At 50.6% G+C, this 19,677-nt stretch overlaps 4 protein-coding genes across 7 annotated transcripts in view; 3 read left to right on the forward strand and 1 right to left on the reverse strand.

Moving 5' to 3' along the window:
• The first annotated feature begins 1,631 nt into the window (after nt 1-1,631).
• On the forward strand, nt 1,632-14,045 carry LOC117191479. Its single transcript, XM_033396335.1, has 3 exons — nt 1,632-1,680; nt 1,748-2,135; nt 13,762-14,045. The coding sequence occupies exons 1-3, from the start codon at nt 1,632-1,634 to the stop codon at nt 13,859-13,861; spliced, it is 537 nt and encodes a 178-aa protein (XP_033252226.1). The 3' UTR covers nt 13,862-14,045.
• A 142-nt stretch (nt 14,046-14,187) lies between these two features.
• Nucleotides 14,188-14,976, forward strand: LOC117190513. The gene is made up of 2 exons (XM_033395581.1): nt 14,188-14,354; nt 14,418-14,976. Exons 1-2 carry the CDS (start codon nt 14,324-14,326, stop codon nt 14,873-14,875), a joined length of 489 nt encoding a protein of 162 aa, XP_033251472.1. The 5' UTR covers nt 14,188-14,323; the 3' UTR covers nt 14,876-14,976.
• A 67-nt stretch (nt 14,977-15,043) lies between these two features.
• LOC108158542 (rRNA N6-adenosine-methyltransferase ZCCHC4) lies at nt 15,044-17,289 on the reverse strand. The gene is made up of 4 exons (XM_017290951.2): nt 17,084-17,289; nt 16,560-17,008; nt 16,311-16,499; nt 15,044-16,255 (listed from the first exon to the last, which is right to left on the reverse strand). Exons 2-4 carry the CDS (start codon nt 16,958-16,960, stop codon nt 15,541-15,543), a joined length of 1,305 nt encoding a protein of 434 aa, XP_017146440.2. The 5' UTR covers nt 16,961-17,008; nt 17,084-17,289; the 3' UTR covers nt 15,044-15,540.
• Nucleotides 17,290-17,428: 139 nt separating this feature from the next.
• LOC117190511 (lamin-C-like) overlaps nt 17,429-19,677 on the forward strand; it is a 128,072-nt gene continuing 125,823 nt past the window's right edge. For 3 of the 4 annotated variants that reach the window (XR_004473712.1, XM_033395578.1, XM_033395579.1), the window contains exons 1-3: nt 17,429-17,534; nt 17,606-17,655; nt 17,711-17,804. Coding sequence is in view for 2 of the 4 variants with exons in the window: in XM_033395578.1 (XP_033251469.1) it covers nt 17,625-17,655; nt 17,711-17,804 (125 nt within the window). In the remaining 2 variants the exon portion in view is untranslated. Of the gene's footprint in view, nt 17,535-17,605; nt 17,656-17,710; nt 17,805-17,993; nt 18,034-19,677 lie in introns of those variants that run through there. The other variant, XR_004473713.1, reaches the window with a different exon arrangement.

Below are 19,677 nucleotides of genomic sequence, written 5' to 3' on the forward strand. Positions count from 1 at the left end.
AATTCGATCATTGCACCCCAATTCATAAACAACATTATTAATTGCTGAGAGGTGGTGTAAGTAAAGCTCAGCATCAGACCTGGGAGGAATGTAAGAGCAGGTTAAATAGAAAAATGCGGAGCCAACACGAACTTTGACTGCAACAAATTCAATTCCATGAATGTTATTGAATGGGAATAACTCAGATGAGAAAACAGATTTAACTGCAATCAGAACCCCACCTGCAAAAGATGGGCGGTCCATTCTATAAATAGTGTAACTATCAATGAAAATTTCATGATCATTGACAGAGGAGTTAAGCCAGGTTTCGGTAACAACGCTAGCATCGAAATCAAAGGACGCGCTATTAGTATGAATTTGACGCAATTTTCCCAGCAAACTGCGAACGTTCTGATAGTGCATGGAAAAATAGTACATCAGTTTTTTGGAGCATGTTCGGTAATTCTTGGATTCGAGTTCGAATCTTTGAGAAGGAACTCATGCACAATTGTATGCTCAGGCCATATTGACGGTTCTAGAGAACAGGATAGTAAAGAATCAGGGAGAAGAATTTTAAAGGATGATATGTTGCGCTTATGTTTAAATGTAAATTTAGTCACAACTATATCAACAGGCGAAGTGTTAAGTTTAGCGGCAAGATGTTGTTTAACATCCTCCGTTGTAGCCTCAGGAATAAGACGAGAAACAAATATTGCTTTCCGAGGGACCACTGCTTTAAGTTGAAGTCCCGAGCGAGATCGAGATGGTGGAGCCACTCCTAAAAGAGATCTCGGTACAAGGGCAGAGGAATTGGCAGCAATGGCTGTAGCAGGAATTGGAGTAGGAATTGGAGCATGAATTGGAGCAGGAATTGGCAAGACGTCGTCAGCAACCAGCACACCCGCACTAGGAGCACTCACCGCGTCAGAAGTGACGGCCACAGAAACTGCAGCACTGCAGCACTCATCCGTGCTGTAATGAGACATAAGGTAAGCATGGATTCCCTTTCGTACGAGTACGACGGTTCTGTTCCTGCTTACCGATGTTGTGTAGAACAGGTTGTGATTTGAGGACTTTAGTCCGGCCACTGAATTGCCTGTCGTAATCCAGGGCTCCTGGACTAGAGCTATGTCGGCGAGCCCTTGCTCCATGGCGATGAGGAGCCACCTTAGGGTTGGATCGTCGTTGCACTTTAGGATCTTAACCCCATTTAGCCACCCAGCACCATCGAACGTGGGCATAGGGGCCGCGGGGTCTTCCTCCATGTGTGCAAACAGTGCGTCGACGAGACGCGCGTGCACAAGCTTCCACTGTGCCGCTGACATCTTGCCGTTTTCCTCGCTCCGGTCGGTGAGTGCCACGATCAAATGTCGTTTGGTCACATCGCTGACCTTCGCTTTCGGTTTCGATGGCTTCTTGGCCACTTTCGGTGGAGGGGCACTCTTGGGCCCGCGTTGCCGCTTGAAGAAACAAATGATTGTTTCTTCTTCTTTTGAACCTTTTCGGCACTTTAAGCTTTTCAGTTGAAGCTCTCTGCTTGCTGCAAGCTCTAGTGGCGAAATATATTAGCTTTTCATAATAAAATGGAACAAAAGTTAAGGCCAGTCCGGCCAGGGGAAATACAATAGAATACACTATACAAAGACCTCAACATGATGAACGTCACTGAAGCGGAAAAAGAGGAAATAAACACTCCCAATGGTAAGTTTTATACCCAATCGGGTATTAATTACTTAAAATGAACATATAATGATTATTTGACCCACAGCTTCGTTTCCAGACCTTGAAAAGAGACTGGAGCAGTACATGGGAACACTTTTCAGTAAAAAATATATCTGGACTGAAAATATATGTGATCCTGCTGCAGTGGAATACTTCGGTGTGATGAGCCTAACCGATGTACGCTCTCCCCGGCGTAAGCTCTGGTACATGTATTATAGCACCAGCGATCAGGTTGACATCACGGTTGACCGCATCCACCGCAAATATGGCCAGAAAAATATGTACGATCTGTTTCGAAAGCCCATCTTCAGTGGTGCCGGTCTGCGATCCCGGGTAAAGAATCACTTTGCAGCCCTGAAGTGGTACGTAAAAGGGAATATACTGGAGGCCCCGCCAGATACCTTATACAATGACGAAAAAGTGATAAACACTATGTAAGGAAGCGATCCTGGGCTGGGGTACATATCTCAGTCTACTCCAGGGTCGAACTTACAGCAATATTTATAATTTGCCGGGACTCCGTATTTCGGACCGACGATGGGGGACGGGGCCGCAGTTCGGCGGACGGGAGCGATCGTAGCAGTTGGTTCGTGGCAGTTGGTTCCACCGAGAGCACTCCGGCTATCGCCGAATAGCGCCTTCAGAACCCCACCGAACTCAGAATCAATACGGAGGTCTTTACTATGCGATAATACCGACAGGTGTCGCCGAGGGTACCTAGGCTACCGCCGGACAGTACTTACGGGACCCTGCCGGCCTGAGAGTTACTACGAAGCGGGAAGGGGGACATTGCTATGCGGGAATACCGACAAGTATCGCCGAGAGTACCTAGGCTATCGCCAGACGGTACTTACGGGACCCGGTCGGCCTAAGAATTACTACGACGCGGAAGGGGAACTTTGCTATGCGGAAATACCGGCAAGTATCGCCGAGAGTGCCTAGGCTATCGCCGGACGGTACTTACGGGACCCTGTCGGCCTAAGAATTACTACGACGCGGAAAGGGGAACTTTGCTATGCGGGGATACCGACAAGTATCGCCGAGAGTACCTAGGCTATCGCCGGACGGTACTTACGGGACCCTGTCGGCCTAAGAATTACTACGACGCGGGCGGGGGACTTTGCTATGCGGAAATACCGACAAGTATCGCCGAGAGTACCTAGGCTATCGCCGGACGGTACTTACGGGACCCTGTCGGCCTAAGAATTACTACGACGCGGAAAGGGGAACTTTGCTATGCGGGAATACCGACAAGTATCGCCGAGAGTGCCTAGGCTATCGCCGGACGGCACTTACGGGACCCTGTCGGCCTAAGAATTACTACGACGCGGAAAGCGGAACTTTGCTATGCGGGAATACAGACAAGTATCGCCGAGAGTACCTAGGCTATCGCCGGACGGTACTTACGGGACCCTGTCGGCCTAAGAATTACTACGACGCGGAAAGGGGAACTTTGCCATGCGGGAATACCGACAAGTATCGCCGAGAGTACCTAGGCTATCGCCGGACGGTACTTACGGGACCCTGTCGGCCTAAGAATTACTACGACGCGGAAAGGGGAACTTTGCTATGCGGGAATACCGACAAGTATCGCCGAGAGTACCTAGGCTATCGCCGGACGGTACTTACGGGACCCTGTCGGCCTAAAAATTACTACGACGCGGAAAGGGGAACTTTGCTATGCGGGAATACTGACAAGTATCGCCGAGAGTACGTAGGCTATCGCCGGACGGTACTTACGGGACCCTGTCGGCCTAAGAATTACTACGACGCGGAAAGGGGAACTTTGCTATGCGGAAATACCGACAAGTATCGCCAAGAGTACCTAGGCTATCGCCGGACGGTACTTACGGGACCCTGTCGGCCTAAGAATTACTACGACGCGGAAAGGGGAACTTTGCTATGCGGGAATACTGACAAGTATCGCCGAGAGTACCTAGGCTATCGCCGGACGTTACTTACGGGACCCTGTCGGCCTAAGAATTACTACGACGCGGAAAGGGGGACTTTGCTATGCGGAAATACCGACAAGTATCGCCGAGAGTACCTAGGCTATCGCCGGACGGTACTTACGGGACCCTGTCGGCCTAAGAATTACTACGACGCGGAAAGGGGAACTTTGCTATGCGGAAATACCGGCAAGTATCGCCGAGAGTGCCTAGGCTATCGCAGGACGGCCCTTACGGGACCCTGTCGGCCTAAGAGTTACTACGACGCGGAAAGGGGAACTTTGCTATGCGGGAATACCGACAAGTATCGCCGAGAGTACCTAGGCTATCGCCGGACGGTACTTACGGGACCCTATCGGCCTAAGAATTACTACGACGCGGAAAGGGGAACTTTGCTATGCGGGAATACTGACAAGTATCGCCGAGAGTACCTAGGCTATCGCCGGACGGTACTTACGGGACCCTGTCGGCCTAAGAATTATTACGACGCGGAAAGGGGAACTTTGCTATGCGGAAATACCGGCAAGTATCGCCGAGAGTGCCTAGGCTATCGCCGGACGGTACTTACGGGACCCTGTCGGCCTATGAATTACTACGACGCGGAAAGGTGAACTTTGCTATGCGGGAATACCGACAAGTATGGCCGAGAGTACCTAGGCTATCGCCGGACGGTACTTACGGGACCCTGTCGGCCTAAGAATTATTACGACGCGGAAAGGGGAACTTTGCTATGCGGAAATACCGGCAAGTATCGCCGAGAGTGCCTAGGCTATCGCCGGACGGCACTTACGGGACCCTGTCGGCCTAAGAATTACTACGACGCGGAAAGGGGAACTTTGCTATGCGGGAATACCAAGACACCAACAGGAGTCACCGGGGGGCGCCTAGACGATCGTCGGATAGCGACCTCTGGACCCTGCGGGGTCACAAACTACTGGAGGGAATCGTGCGGAGGGAACAACGACAGGTATCACCGAGAACGCCTAGGCAATCGCCGGACAGCGGCCTCAGGATCCTGTCGGGCTACGAACTACTGGATGGAATCACACAGACTCGGGCAAGAGGCGGGAGGAAAGGCAGAGAAGATGAAGCCCCGGGCCTCCAGGTTCCCTAGTGTATAGATTGTTGGAGGTCGTGCTATGTTTCTGTTATATTCGTTACATTTCACTTTATTCTTTCTTGGTTCCCTACCTATCGCACCGCTCAGCAGCCCGTATGCACGTCCAGAGACTCGCTTACCCCTGAACTCCCACGCTTGTATTCGTCGAAAGCCTCCTCTTCCCCGTGGGTACGGCGTAGATGCAGGATCTCCTCTGTGTCACTGATCGCATTGGCGTGGATCTGGTCCGCCACGTGTCTTACTTTTCGTACGCCACTCGAATTTTATCCGCAAACACGTCCGACTCCTACGACTGCTTCCAAACGACTTTTTTCTCCTTCCACGTTTTCCCAGCTCAGAGCCGGCGTTCTGCTGGCTCTCCGATCCAGCGTCAGCGTGGGCGGCTAGCGTCGTCATCTTCCGCGGCGGCAGAGGGCTGGCGCCGTCGTTCGGCGTCTGAAAAGCCAGTGGCGTCCGCCGTGATCGGGACGGGTCGAAGTCAACGACTCCCTCATCGGGACGTTCTGGGGGTAGTCCGGCGTGGGCGGCTACGAGGGGAGGCGGGACGTCATCTGACCCCGACGGGTTGGCTGGTGCCCACTGCTGGTTCGCCTGGGGCGCGAAGCCCAGGCTCATGAGGGACCCGGAATCGGACCCTCCGTCGTCGCGTTGGGGTCCTACTTCCCCCCCTGTATCGCTTGCGTGGGACACGTCGGAGTAGTGTGGTCCAGCACCGTCCCCGGATTCGTCCTCGTGGTGTACTGCTGGAGGGGTGGCTGCCCGACCTTGACCGGCCAGGTTCCACTCGGCCCAAAGGGGCGAGTCCCATTCGTTCCCGCGAGCCAGTTGGTGTCTGTTCCCTTCGTCCTGCAGCGTGGGCGCCAGGCTTTGAGCGTCGCGTATTATCGTCTCGTGCTCGTCGGTGTTGGTTGGTCGGTGGTCGCGTTGTCTTCGTCGATGGCAGCCCCATAACTCCCGAACCAACGGCGATTCAGGGCGGCGACGTCGTGATTGGGCGCCGAGCGGACACCTGCGGTTCTACTTCTACTTCGGCGTCGGTCCCCGGGTCCTGGGTTTGTTGGTCGATCCACCCTTGGATGGCTGCCGCGCGCTGGCCCCATGGCATCCTGTCCTGTTGTCGAAGTGTCGCCTCTCCGACCCGCCTCAGCTGGGCTTGACGGGAGGCGGATGGCCCATTGGGGTCGACGATCCAGCCGCGAGCCCGGTTTGTCGTTGGTTCGTCGGCAGGTGCCGGGACTTCAGGCAGCTGGTCTCCGCTAGGGTGTCCCGTCGTACCACCATTTGCCCCTAGGGGCCGAGCTTGCCTTCCGTCTCTTAGACGCTTCATGTCTCCAGTCGATTCTAGGGAGAAAATGCCTGTCGGTTAGAACCTGCCTGTCTTAGCTAGAAGTATTAATACCCTCCCCCTATCCTGCTTGAGCGGTGCGAGTAAGAAGATGTTTACATTGGGTGTAGTACTAATCTAATCCCATAAGGGGATGTATACGTAGCTTACGGTTTCGTGGGTCGCGCCCCTTACGGGGAGAGGACGTGACGGTAGCGCGCTACCGCAAGTGGCCCTTGCGAAGTAGGCAGGTCATTCAGGTCTCTCCAACGTCGTTGGGTTCTCCTCGGGGTGGTCCACTCCGTGGAACGCCTTTAAGTCGGCTAAACTCGCAGTTTTCCCTCGTTTGCCTTGATGAACCTGTAGTTGAGGTTCACGGTAACTGGGTTAGTCGAGTCTGATCTTCGAAAAGGGTTGCGTTGTCGACCGGCCGCAGCATCGGCTAACGGGGCGAGTTGATAATTCGTTGGGGGGTGAGGTGCGAGTTGGTCTACCTTGACCCGCCTATGTCCTTCGGGGCCGTGGTCTTCCAGGCGTAGCGGGTCGTGGTGTAGAGCGATGCTGGTTTCCCGTGGGGTCGTTCGCTCTGATTGAGCCGCACTGCTGTGCATTTCTGATTTGGCTCGCGTCGATCGTGTTATATTTTTAGCGCCGCCGTCTCGGTCGGGGCTTAGATGCGTTGTCCTTGTATTGCTGCTGGGTCTGGCGTGGTCGAGGCTTCGATGCGTTGTCCTTGTATTGCTGCTGAGTCTGGCGTGGTCGAAACTTAGAAACGTTGCCCTGATGTTTACTGCTGGTTCTGGCGTGGTCGTGGCTTAGCTCCGTTGTCTTGGTAGGGATACTCTGGGTGGTTTTCGAGGCAGACGGACTGGCCCTGGGTGTGTCCAGCGGTGTCGCAGTCGTCTCCGTCGAATCCTCGTTGATGGTTCTGGCGCGGTCGTATCGAATCGTGGGTTGGGTTCGGGTGGCGTTGCTGGGTCTGGCGTGTTCGAGATCCTGATGCGTTGTCGTGGGTCCATTGCTGGGTCTGGCGTGGTTGGGATTCGGGTGCGTTGTCACTGGTACATTGCTGGGTCTGGCGTGGTTGGGATTCTGGTGCGTTGTCACTGGTACGTTGATGGGTCTGTCGTGTTCGAGACTCCGGTGCGTTGTCATGGTTACGTTGCTGGGTCTGGCGTGGTCGAGATTCTGGTGCGTTGTCATGGTTACGTTGATGGGTCTGGCCTGGTTGGGATTCTGGTGCGTTGTCACTGGTACATTGCTGGGTCTGGCGTGGTCGGGATTCTGGTGCGTCGGCTTCGTCCGGGGGGTCGCTGTTGGATTGGTCGAGCGGGTAGGGGCAGCGGATGCAGTCGCGGGACTTTCGTCACTAAAAGTAACCATGCGGGGCCGATTCGAGGATGATGTGGGGATCGGGTTGGTTTCCCGGATCGACCGCTGGGTCAACTGCAAATACGCTCGTCCGCATTGTATTATGGCCTGGACGCCGCAAAGGAATTCGAGCCCCAGTATGATGTCGTCCACTACCATGGGTAGGACTAATAGAATCACCCGCGTTTCCTGTTGATCCAGACGTACCTTGACCGAAACTGCTTGCGTCACCTCCTTTGCTGTACCGTTCGCCAGGCGGACGGTAGTCCTTATATTCCGTGCGTTCCCTCCGGTACTTACTTCATGAGCGATGCGATTACTGACGAACGACCGCGTTGCTCCCGTGTCGAGGGTAGCTGTGAGCGGTACTCCTTCGATGGTTACTAGGGCGGCGATCCTGCCTCCTTCCAAACTTAAGGGATGAGTTACTCCTGGGGGCCCTGGAGGTATGTCTCCGATCGGATCCCTGACGAGCGGAGACTCGGCCAGTTTCCCGACTCGGATAGCCTACAGCAGTCGATCGTCCGGATGCCGCGGCGGCCACACTCCCAACAGAATAGCACTTGCCGACTCCTGCATGAACTGCTGAAATGACCTTCCTCCCCGCAACTACGGCAGGCCCGGCGTGTGTTCACCGGCCGGTCTCCATCCTGGGTCACTACGCGGCTTGCCGTCTCGGCGCTCCGGGAGGGCCCGGTGTCGTCTGGAGGGGCATGCTGTGGGGTGGATAATCTGGTGATGGCATTCTGGCTTTCGTATTTGGGCGGTCGTTAGCTGGGTGGGTTTGTTCGCGGTCCCGCGTTGTCTCGTACGCTACTATCAATTGGGTCAGTTCTCGCAACGTCTCGAACTCATGTCTACGGGTGATCAGTTGGTATTCCGGCCGAAGGTTCTCGTAGATCCTGTCCAGCTCCCTGTCTGGAGTATACTGAGCTCGTTGCATCATGAGTCGGAGGTCGATCAAGTAGTCCTGAAAGGCTTCTCGGGGTCGTTGGCGACGGGAGCGGATCGTACCTACCAAGCGCTGAAAGTATCGCGGGGGTAGGAAGAACTCCAAGAACTCCTTCCGGAACTCGGTTCATGGCTTGCCTTGCATCTGGAACGTCCTAAACCATCATTCTGCCTTGCCAGTTAGTAGCCCGGAGATGGCTCGCGGCAGTTGTGCTGGGCTTCCGCCATATGAGTCGACCCTTTCTTCCAACCGTTCGATGAAAGCCAGCGCATCCGAGTGCCCGTCGAACTTCAGACCCCAATTGTGCAGTTTATCGGCCAGGGCGGCGAAGGAAATTTCTTCCCTTCCGTGTCGCGAAGTTCCGGCTTTCTCGGGAAGGCGGTGCTGGTGGTGATTGTCACCATGTCGCCGGTCAGTCGTGGTTTCCAGCCGGCCAGAGTCGCCGTGAGCTGCGCGCGGGAACTCGGGAATTATGATAGATAGAGGCTGCTCCGCACAGATCCCTTCCTTCCGCTCTCGCTGACTCGGTCCCGGCGACGGGGACGTGTTCCTCGGGCTTCTCGGGCTGGGCGCGCTGTCGAAGACCATTCCGAGCTCTTTGATCCGTTTTTTGGCAGTCGGATGCTCACCGCGCGCAATAAAGGCCGAGATCCGGCTGCGCAGTTCGTCCACTGTCCCGGTTTCACCGAGGCCGAATTCGGCGGCGATGGCCTGCAATTCGTCCTTGCGCCGATACGAAATCCACTGAACCCCATGTCGAAGCACGGTGGTCGAACTGGCACTTCGAGGTCTTTCGCGTTTCCGACGGTAGTATCACGTATTGACCCTCCGGTAGGATCTTTTCTTAAGTAACGCACTGAATACCGGAGTCCTTGGGGCTAGTCACGGAAGCACGGCGTATGCACGGTTAACACGGTTGTCCAGTGGAGGCGTCCTTGAAGTCCTTGCTGCTTGGGGTCCTGGTCGATGGTCGGGGTTGTCGTTGGTCTTTATAGTAGCCTGGGGATCGACCCTTGCTAGGCCGGTCGATAGTCCTTGCTATCGTTGTCCTTGGAATTGTCCTGACTGTTGATCCTTGCTAGGCCGGTCAATAGTCTTGGCTATCGTTGTCCTTGGAATTGTCCTCGTGGTCCTGGTCGTGCTGGTCCTGGTCCCGTGTTGATGGCTGAACGCTGACTGATCACTTTGAAGGCCGGGCGTTTACTCTCGGCTATCGTTTTGTAGGCCGGGCATTGAATGATCGCGCTGAAGACCGGGCATTGAATGACCAGGGCCGGGCATTTACTATCCTCTTCTGGGTCTGGGTACGAAATATATAGCCGGGCTGGTTGGTCTTCGGGAGGATTCTGACGCTCGCTCGGCCTCTACCGCTCACGACGCGCTGCTCGCCGCATACGTGTCGCTCTCTCTCTAGCGATTTCTGCCCAGCTTCGGCTCGGTTCCCTTTCTCTGCCGTCTTGCCGCGGCGCTCTCCTCCTCGTGTGGGCGCGGCGGCCACGTGTTGACGCTATGGCTAGGGAGGTTAGGGAAGCCAGCCTCGGCTCTACGTGCATGATGGTCGGCCTCACGTGCGGTTTTACAGAGATATAATGCTATTCTTGTCCTAATGATTCCGACTGGCCGTGCTTGCGCATGGTACAGTCCCGATTCCCCCCGCTACTCGTTTTTTTTTTGATCGACTGTTCCACTTAGCGCCCCAAAATATAACGGAATCCCGGAGTCCCTGCTCGGGCGCCATCTGTAAGGAAGCGATCCTGGGCTGGGGTACATATCTCAGTCTACTCCAGGGTCGAAATTACAGTAATATTTATAATTTGCCGGGACTCCGTATTTCGGACCGACGATGGGGACGGGGCGGCAGTCCCGCGGACGGGAGCGATCGTAGCGTGGGACGCGGCAGTCGGTTTCACCGAGAGCACTCAGGTTATCGCCGAATAGCGCCTTCCGGACCCCACCGAACTCAGAATCAATACGGAGGTCTTTACTATGCGATAATACCGACAAGTATCGCCGAGAGTACCTAGGCTATCGCCGGACGGTACTTACGGGACCTTTCGGCCTAAGAATTACTACGACGCGGAAAGGGAGACTTTGCTATGCGGAAATAACGACAAGTATCGCCGAGAGTACCTAGGCTATCGCCGGACGGTAATTACGGGACCCTGTCGGCCTAAGAATTACTACGACGCGGAAAAGGGGACTTTGCTATGCGGAAACACCGACAAGTATCGCCGAGAGTACCTAGGCTATCGCCGGACGGTACTTACGGGACCCTGTCGGCCTAAGAATTACTACGACGCGGAAAAGGGGACTTTGCTATGCGGAAACACCGACAAGTATCGCCGAGAGTACCTAGGCTATCGCCGGACGGTACTTACGGGACCCTGTCGGCATAAGAATTACTACGACGCGGAAAAGGGGACTTTGCTTTGCGGAAACACCGACAAGTATCGCCGAGAGTACCTAGGCTATCGCCGGACGGTACTTACGGGACCCTGTCGGCCTAAGAATTACTACGACGCGGAAAGGGGGACTTTGCTATGCGGAAATACCGACAAGTATCGCCGAGAGTACCTAGGCTATCGCCGGACGGTACTTACGAGACCCTGTCGGCCTAAGAATTACTACGACGCGGAAAGGGGGACTTTGCTATGCGGAAATAACGACAAGTATCGCCGAGAGTACCTAGGCTATCGCCGGACGGTACTTACGGGACCCTGTCGGCCTAAGCGGAAACACCGACAAGTATCGCCGAGAGTACCTAGGCTATCGCCGGACGGTACTTACGGGACCCTGTCGACCTAAGAATTACTACGACGCGGAAAGGGGGACTTTGCTATGCGGAAATACCGACAAGTATCGCCGAGAGTACCTAGGCTATCGCCGGACGGTACTTACGAGACCCTGTCGGCCTAAGAATTACTACGACGCGGAAAGGGGGACTTTGCTATGTGGAAATAACGACAAGTATCGCCGAGAGTACCTAGGCTATCGCCGGACGGTACTTACGGGACCCTGTCGGCCTAAGGATTACTACGACGCGGAAAAGGGGACTTTGCTATGCGGAAACACCGACAAGTATCGCCGAGAGTACCTAGGCTATCGCCGGACAGTACTTAAGGGACCCCGCCGGCCTGAGAGTTACTACGAAGCGGAAAGGGGGACTATGCTATGCGGGAATACCGACAAGTATCGCCGAGAGTACCTAGGCTACCGCCGGACGGTACTTACGGGACCCTGTCGGCCTAAGAATTACTACGACGCGGAAAGGGGAACTTTGCTATGCGGGAATACCGACAAGTATCGCCGAGAGTACCTAGGCTATCGCCGGACGGTACTTACGGGACCCTGTCGGCCTAAGAATTACTACGACGCGGAAAGGGGAACTTTGCTATGCGGAAATACCGACAAGTATCGCCGAGAGTACCTAGGCTATCGCCGGACGGTACTTACGGGACCCTGTCGGCCTAAGAATTACTACGACGCGGAAAGGGGAACTTTGCTATGCGGAAATACCGGCAAGTATCGCCGAGAGTGCCTAGGCTATCGCCGGACGGCACTTACGGGACCCTGTCGGCCTAAGAATTACTACGACGCGGAAAGTGGAACTTTGCTATGCGGGAATACCGACAAGTATCGCCGAGAGTACCTAGGCTATCGCCGGACGGTACTTACGGGACCCTGTCGGCCTAAGAATTACTACGACGCGGAAAGGGGAACTTTGCTATGCGGGAATACTGACAAGTATCGCCGAGAGTACCTAGGCTATCGCCGGACGGTACTTACGGGACACTGTCGGCCTAAGAATTACTACGATTGTCAGGGATATCGACGAGCATCACCGAGGGTGCCTAGGCAATCGCCGGATAGCACTTACGGGACACTGTCGAACTAAGAATTACTACGGGGGGGTCGGGGATATCGACAAGCATCGCCGAGGGTGCCTAGGCAATCGCCGGATAGCACTTACGGGACGCTGTCGAACTAAGAATTACTACGAGGGTCGGGGGTACCGGCAAGCATCGCCGAGAGTGCCTAGGCAATCGCCGGATAGCACTTACGGGACACCGCCGGACTAAGAATTACTACGAGTACGAGAATACCGACGCGTATCGCCGAGAGCGCTTAGGCAATCGCCGGATAGCACTCACGGGACACTATCGGGCTAAACATTACTGCGAAAATCTTTATCATACAGGGCAGGTATCGCCGAAAGGGCTTAGGCAATCGCCGGACAGCCCCTTCGGGACCCAGGGAACTACGGGGATCAGGCGAGACACCAACAGGAGTCACCGGGGGGCGCTTAGACGATCGTCGGATAGCGGCCTCGGGACCCTGCGGGGTCACAAACTACTGGAGGGAATCATGCGGAGGGAACAACGACAGGTATCACCGAGAAAGCCTAGGCAATCGCCGGACAGCGGCCTCAGGATCCTGTCGGGCTACGAACTACTGGATGGAATCACACAGACTCGGGCAAGAGGCGGGAGGAAAGGCAGAGAAGATGAAGCCCCGGGCCTCCAGGTTCCCTAGTGTATAGATTGTTGGAGGTCGTGCTATGTTTCTGTTATATTCGTTACATTTCACTTTATTCTTTCTTGGTTCCCTACCTATCGCACCGCTCAGCAGCCCGTATGCACGTCCAGAGACTCGCTTACCCCTGAACTCCCACGCTTGTATTCGTCGAAAGCCTCCTCTTCCCCGTGGGTACGGCGTAGATGCAGGATCTCCTCTGTGTCACTGATCGCATTGGCGTGGATCTGGTCCGCCACGTGTCTTACTTTTCGTACGCCACTCGAATTTTATCCGCAAACACGTCCGACTCCTACGACTGCTTCCAAACGACTTTTTTCTCCTTCCACGTTTTCCCAGCTCAGAGCCGGCGTTCTGCTGGCTCTCCGATCCAGCGTCAGCGTGGGCGGCTAGCGTCGTCATCTTCCGCGGCGGCAGAGGGCTGGCGCCGTCGTTCGGCGTCTTCGCTGCGCCGGTGACTTTCGTCTCTCTGTCTCGCTGCTGGCGCGTCGTTACTTCGCTTTAGTTTTCCGCGTCTCTCTTCTGCCGTTGCTGCTGTGGGCTTACTGTTCCAGCGCTTCGTTGCTGCGTCGGGCTGTCGGGTTTTGTTTCTTGGTGTATTCCTCCCCGTTTTAGCGTCGGTGCCGTTAGGTTTCGGTTCTTGGTGTATTCCTCCCTGTTTTGGCGTCGGTGCCGTTGGATTTCGATTATTGGTGTATCCCTCAAAAATCTTAATTCTAATAACGTAATCTCGGGTCCCTCCAATGGGAAAATGACGGCGAACTGATGGGCGGAAAAAATGTGGGTGGAGCGTACGCTCCCTCACAACTATTACAGACTTGTATTATGCCGAACGGCGAAGGTATTATGATTTTATAATGGGCCAAAATGTTTATTTTAAAAGCTGGGGGGTTGCACCGGCGTCTACTTAATAAAATCATATTTAATTTAATAAATACACTTTTAAGGGCGAGTGGGTACGAGTTCATAGAAATCTGGTTTTGTTGCAAGAGATCTAACTTTAAAAGCGCAAATATAGAAATATTAGAAGGCTTTGATTCTGTCGGAAGCCATCTGCTGATCCTATGGAGGCCGGCTATCTAAAACTTCCGCATCTGTGGATATAGTTTGCGATTAAAGGCCTTATATAGATTTTCGCATATTTGTAAGATTTAGTAGTAGCTGTTGTATTCTTATCGATACTCAGGGTTGCATTTAGTATCAAAGCAGAAAGCTTTTCGTAGTAGCTTAATTGTGAAATTGAAAACAGTAAACAAAAGCAAAGCTTTATTGCGTTCCTATTGAAATTGATAGTGAAGGAGAAATGTTTTTTACTTAAGCAGAATCAAATCCTCTGCTAGGACTATTTCTACAATTAAAACCTAAGGACAAACATGGCAGCTAGTATAAAAGACACAGATTCAGGTAATACAAACTCGTTGCCTCAAGACTGTCAGCTAATATTGATGAATATTAATCTCTCTCCAGCCAACGAAGAATTTGATAAACATTTGAGGTATTTTTTGCATATGAAACCCAAGGAAGATCCACCAAAATGTAATACATATGTGGTGGAATTTTTCGGCGTTTTGAGCATAACCGATTTACGTGCGCCGGAACGAAAGCTGTGGTACATTTATTATTGTAAGCAGTCGGATATAGACCAGACTGTGGATCAGATTCACCAGAAATATGGCAAAAAGAATATGTATGACCTATTCAGGAAGCCGGTATTCAGTGGAGCTGGCTTGCGCGCCAGTGTCAAGAAGCACTTTTCGGAATTAAAGTGGTTAACCAAAGGAAATTTACTTGAGGCGCCACCAAAGAGTCATTTTAACGACGAGCGCGTCTGTAAAACCATAACGGATCTATACAACATTGAGCAGCAAAGACTTTATAACTATGTAATGGTGAAAAATCAGTGGTACTGGAGGTACAACCATTAGGTAGGGTCTTATGTAGTAAAACTCTGTGATTTTAGATAAGTGATTGCATTATTTATAATTTATGTTATGGTCATAAAAATATATTACTGGAATCAGTAGCTCATAGCATTTTGATTGAATTTTGCAGTCATAAAAGTTGCAGTGCTGTGTAGATAACATTGCTTCCGATTTCATGCTGCACATTTGGGGCAAATACAATCGTTCTTAAGCCATTGCGTTCATTGCCAATAAAATACTTTCACCTCAACGAACGTGAGCACTGTCGACGTCATCATTTCTTTCATACCGAAACAGAAGCAGCAGCAACAGCAGCCAAAACATGATCGACATAATTATCTGCATTCCGCTTGTTAAGGCATTGGTGTGTTTTCCACATGAAATTCTTATTACCTTAAGCCAAGTTTCTTGCCCTTCTGAACGTAATATTTTCAAAATTTGCTAACCCTTCGTCCTGCAAATCTCGATCTCTCATGATGAGAGCTTCCGTAGTTTGACGACTAAGAATTCCAATCCACAATTTATCGTGGTCGAGTGAATTCGAAATTCCGCGTCTAACCGTTGCAATTAAAAATTTGTAAGAATAAACAAGTGTTAAGAACAAATAAATTTTGTATTAAACATAAACAAGTAGCTCGATTCAGGGAGTCAGTTGCTTAGACACTGAATCAATGTGTGGCCCAAAAATTGATGTTCCTGGAAGTATCTCCCACGATGCTGGCACCGGCGCTACCTATGGTCCTGCCGACCACACAGGAGGCAGCCCGTCCGAGATCGTTTTCGTTGCGGCTTCCATACGCCGCAATTCGTCTCAATGTGTCCACGCTGACCACATAGCCAGCACTGTTGCTTGGTTTGATAGAAGGAGCAGTCGTGTCCTTCGCGTTGGGTGCAGCGGCGACAGTTGTGCAGTGGACATAGCTGGGCTTGACGCACATATCACATTCGTTACAATGTCTGTAGGTCTGGCCATTCTTCGAGGTGCACTTCTGACATTGGCCGCAGTGGAGATTATCACTGGCCGTGTGATGGGAACATTTTGGGCAGTACTTGTAGCCCTCGTTCTGTGGCAGGTTCAGTAATTTCAGAGGCACGTTGGTGAACAGACGGACGGGCGAACCGCAGAACCGACTCTCCTTGCCAACATTCGTGTACCTCGAGTGGTTGGAATAGTTTATCCGGTAGTCGCTCATTTCCATCTCTGGCATTTCCTGCCTGATGTGGTTGATGGAGAAGTAGGGAAATATCCAAAATATAGACAGCGGGGTAACGGCCAGCTGGTTGATGCGATTGTGGCGCCATCGGAGCGCGCGCAAGGTGTGGGCAATTAGTTCTGTTCGGCACCCAAACGGAGGATCGGTCACTATCAGCAAACGGTCCTCGCTGGAAATTCATCATTTGGATTTATGTACACATTGTTCTTAAAGAAACAACTCACGCAGAGCATTGCAGGAACTTTTCGAAAGATTTACGCTTGTAGAAGAAGTGATTGTTGCACATGTTGTACAGGCAGAACTCCTCCGGACCAAGGTAACGGGCGAAGCGTTCATCCAGATCCAGGAGGAAACTTTTGTAATTCGCACGCAGGCGAAAATGCAGCCGAGGTGCGCCCATGAAGACCACCTTGCTGTCATGATGATATCATCAGGGATTATATATATTAATTCCGCAATTAAATTCCACTGACGTTATTCCCAGGCAACGACACTGATCCGCCAAGAAGTCCAACGCCGCTTCATCAAAGAAATACTGAGCATTCACTTTATCCTGCGCTAGAGCCAGTATACTCTTTGTTGGGTCGGAATCAGATGGATTCAGAACGTGGCCGGACGCTTCTGGGTAGTTTATTTCAACTAATACGTCCTTCAGTCTATTATGCTCCCATTTATCCGCGGCCATGTGGAAATTGCTTAGTTTGGAGTCCCTGTACGCCGAACAGGCATAGTACCCCTGCTCGGGACGTTGCGACTGGCGGTAGAAAAGCACTGTGGGACCATGCTGACAGCTGGGATGTTGTTCCGCCTCGTCAGCCCAGTCTTCCTGCACTTGAAGCAACAGCTTTTCATTTGTGTTTTCCTTTTCCGGCATTTCTCACTCCCAATGTTCGTTAACGTAAACAAGGTCTGGCGCTGTCCTCTTTTCATATCGATATGGACACGGTTCAATCCAAAGTTTTATCATAAATATAACGCTATAGCTAAAGCTACTTACGTTTTAAGACCGCTAGAGTTCTTCAATGTACAATGATATCAATGAGTGAATACACCGATCATGTCGCAAGCGAACTTTCTGAACTAGATCCCAGATCGATGACATCGATGTTAGCTCTATTAAGTGGGCTAAGTTCGGGCTTAGAGACGCTATATTGTTGTTGAGGAACCAAAATTGAGGCATAAAACATCAAATTCAAGTATTTAAAACAAGCCAGTCAAGTAATAAATTGATTCATGAATCGTTCTACCTAGCTGGAAATATGCATAATAGAACTAGAACTCGTCGGTATATTTACGGTATATTTTTAAAATGAGACGGTATATTTTGGTATATTTCTGAGGGTCGGACGGTATATTTTAACGATAAATCCGCGGTCACGCTGCAGTGAAATAAATTTCGACGGCTTTTGCACTTAAATATAAATCGTAGATGGTGATATTTTAAGATGGTGAGTTACCAGCTTTGTAGAATGCATCTTTCATAATAACGTACAATCACAACGTACAATCTTCACCAAAGCGCTCGCGTTCTCCCAAGGATGGAAGTCATTCGCACCGCAACCATGACAGGTAAGCCATAAAAAGGAAAAAAGGTGACCCGGGGTCTTTAATAGTGCAGTTACAGGAACTACATGCAAACACAAGCGTTCCGGATCGTCGTCATCGTCTGGCTCCTCATCGTCTGCCTCGTCCAGACACGAAAATAGCCCATCACTCAGGTAAATCACTAACCATACAGTATACAGATGTGCCAGTTCATACAACGAAAGCGTCACACACTGGCTAGCGCGTTCAGTACCCCAGAGTGACGTCATCATGAGAGAGAGATCGCAGAGAGAACATCTTTGCATGTGTTAGTACACACGCCAAATGTTTTGACAAAAATATGTGATTGTATGCTTTTTCAGATTTTTTGAACTCTCTCAGGTCTGGTTCTGTTTTGCCACCAGCATGTTTTAGTGTATGGGTGCACATGCATTCTCACGTACTTTGCGTGTGTGTGTTTAGTATTGCTGGCCGCTAGAACTGAAATTTGAGTTTGGTTCTTGTTTTGGGTCTTTTGATGAGCTGACCTACCGCCACAAAATAAATGAAGAATGGGCAGGGGGTGGGGGTATGGTACAAGTTAATTTTATCCTTATTCGAAGGACAAAATAAAAGATTATTTTGATTCTGTTCACTTTAGCGAAGTGCTTTTATTGAATATCAGAATGTGACTGCTTAAATCTAGAATTATAATTCTTAAAGAAACCTATCGATGAACGCGGCAGAGGAACTTCGGCAGAGGCCTAATTGTTGGGGTCTTCAGAATTATTGTAGGCGGCGGCGTCAGTGGCGACAGCGGAGTTGTAGTTATTGACCGGCAATAGGAAGTCAATGTTGCTGGTCGATGTTGGGGGTGAAGAACAGCGGAGTCATCAGAAATGCATTGTCGACATTATCGCAGTCGCGACGTCGAAGACGGGGTGGGGGCGATGGTTTCTCGTGAAGTGCTGACTTGAAGTGGAGCGCATAAGCACTTCCAGAAATACAATGTTTCGGTTCTTGTTTTAGGCAGGAAATGGTTTTTACTTTTTGTGTAAATTGTGACAGAATTCTTGCGCAGTGTTATTACAATTGGGTAATAAACTATTGGGCAAGAATTTGTATACTTTTTTCTGTTTTAATTGGAAATAAGAGTATTGAACTCTTAGGGTGTTAACTCTTCCCCTCTTATTTCATTTGTCCTCAAATGAATTTTTAGAAATATGGTATGTTATTAAATTTAAGATTTTGGTTTGTGTTTGTTGGTATCTTTGTATCGGCTTTGATTTTGATGTCTGGTATTTCTGGAGCAATGTTGAGTGGTTTTTTGTGGTTTTCGACACACATGTGATATTATGATCAGTATTATTGCAATTGTAAATAGCGTAATAAGAGTCATACTATTTATTGAGGAGTGAGTTTGAAGGAAGTTTAAGTGTTTCGTATTGTTGATGTGAAGTTCATCGAGTGCTTTGAGAGAAAGTATTTTTATGCGTTTTTCTTGCAATGGGCCTACTTGTACCATTGGAGTTTGTGGTTTGGTTATAGTTTTGTGAATGTTTGTAAATTTCTTTTCGTTAATGTTTATTGTATCGTTCCAGTACTTTAGTAAGTACTTGCCCTTAGTTTTTCATAGCCGTTTTGCCATTTTATTGTTCCGTTGAAGTTATTTAGGAGGAGTGAGTCGGAATCTATTTCTTCTATAGGTTCGATGTGTTGTGCATTGCTGTAGTTACACGAGGAATCTTTCCCTACTAATACAGTTATCGTGGTTTAAGTTGATTACATTATTTGTTTTGCAAATTTTTACGTTATTGTAGTCTTTACATGGTTTATTAATTCCGTAAGTGTTCAATTCATTAATAAATATTTCTTGGATAGGTAAATTAACAATGAGGTTTTTTCGGACGACCGGTCGAATAATGATATCTTTATAGGTTTCTTTTTCTAACTTAGGGATCTTAATAATATAGAGTAATGTGTTTTTATTATATAAAATTGAGACGTCTGCAAACTCAAGCATTTCTTCTATTGAATTGAGTGGGGTTAGTATTTCCTTAAAGTTTT

The sequence above is a fragment of the Drosophila miranda genome, assembly GCF_003369915.1.
Source record: "Drosophila miranda strain MSH22 chromosome Y unlocalized genomic scaffold, D.miranda_PacBio2.1 Contig_Y1_pilon, whole genome shotgun sequence".
Classification (NCBI taxonomy): Eukaryota; Metazoa; Arthropoda; class Insecta; order Diptera; family Drosophilidae; genus Drosophila; species Drosophila miranda.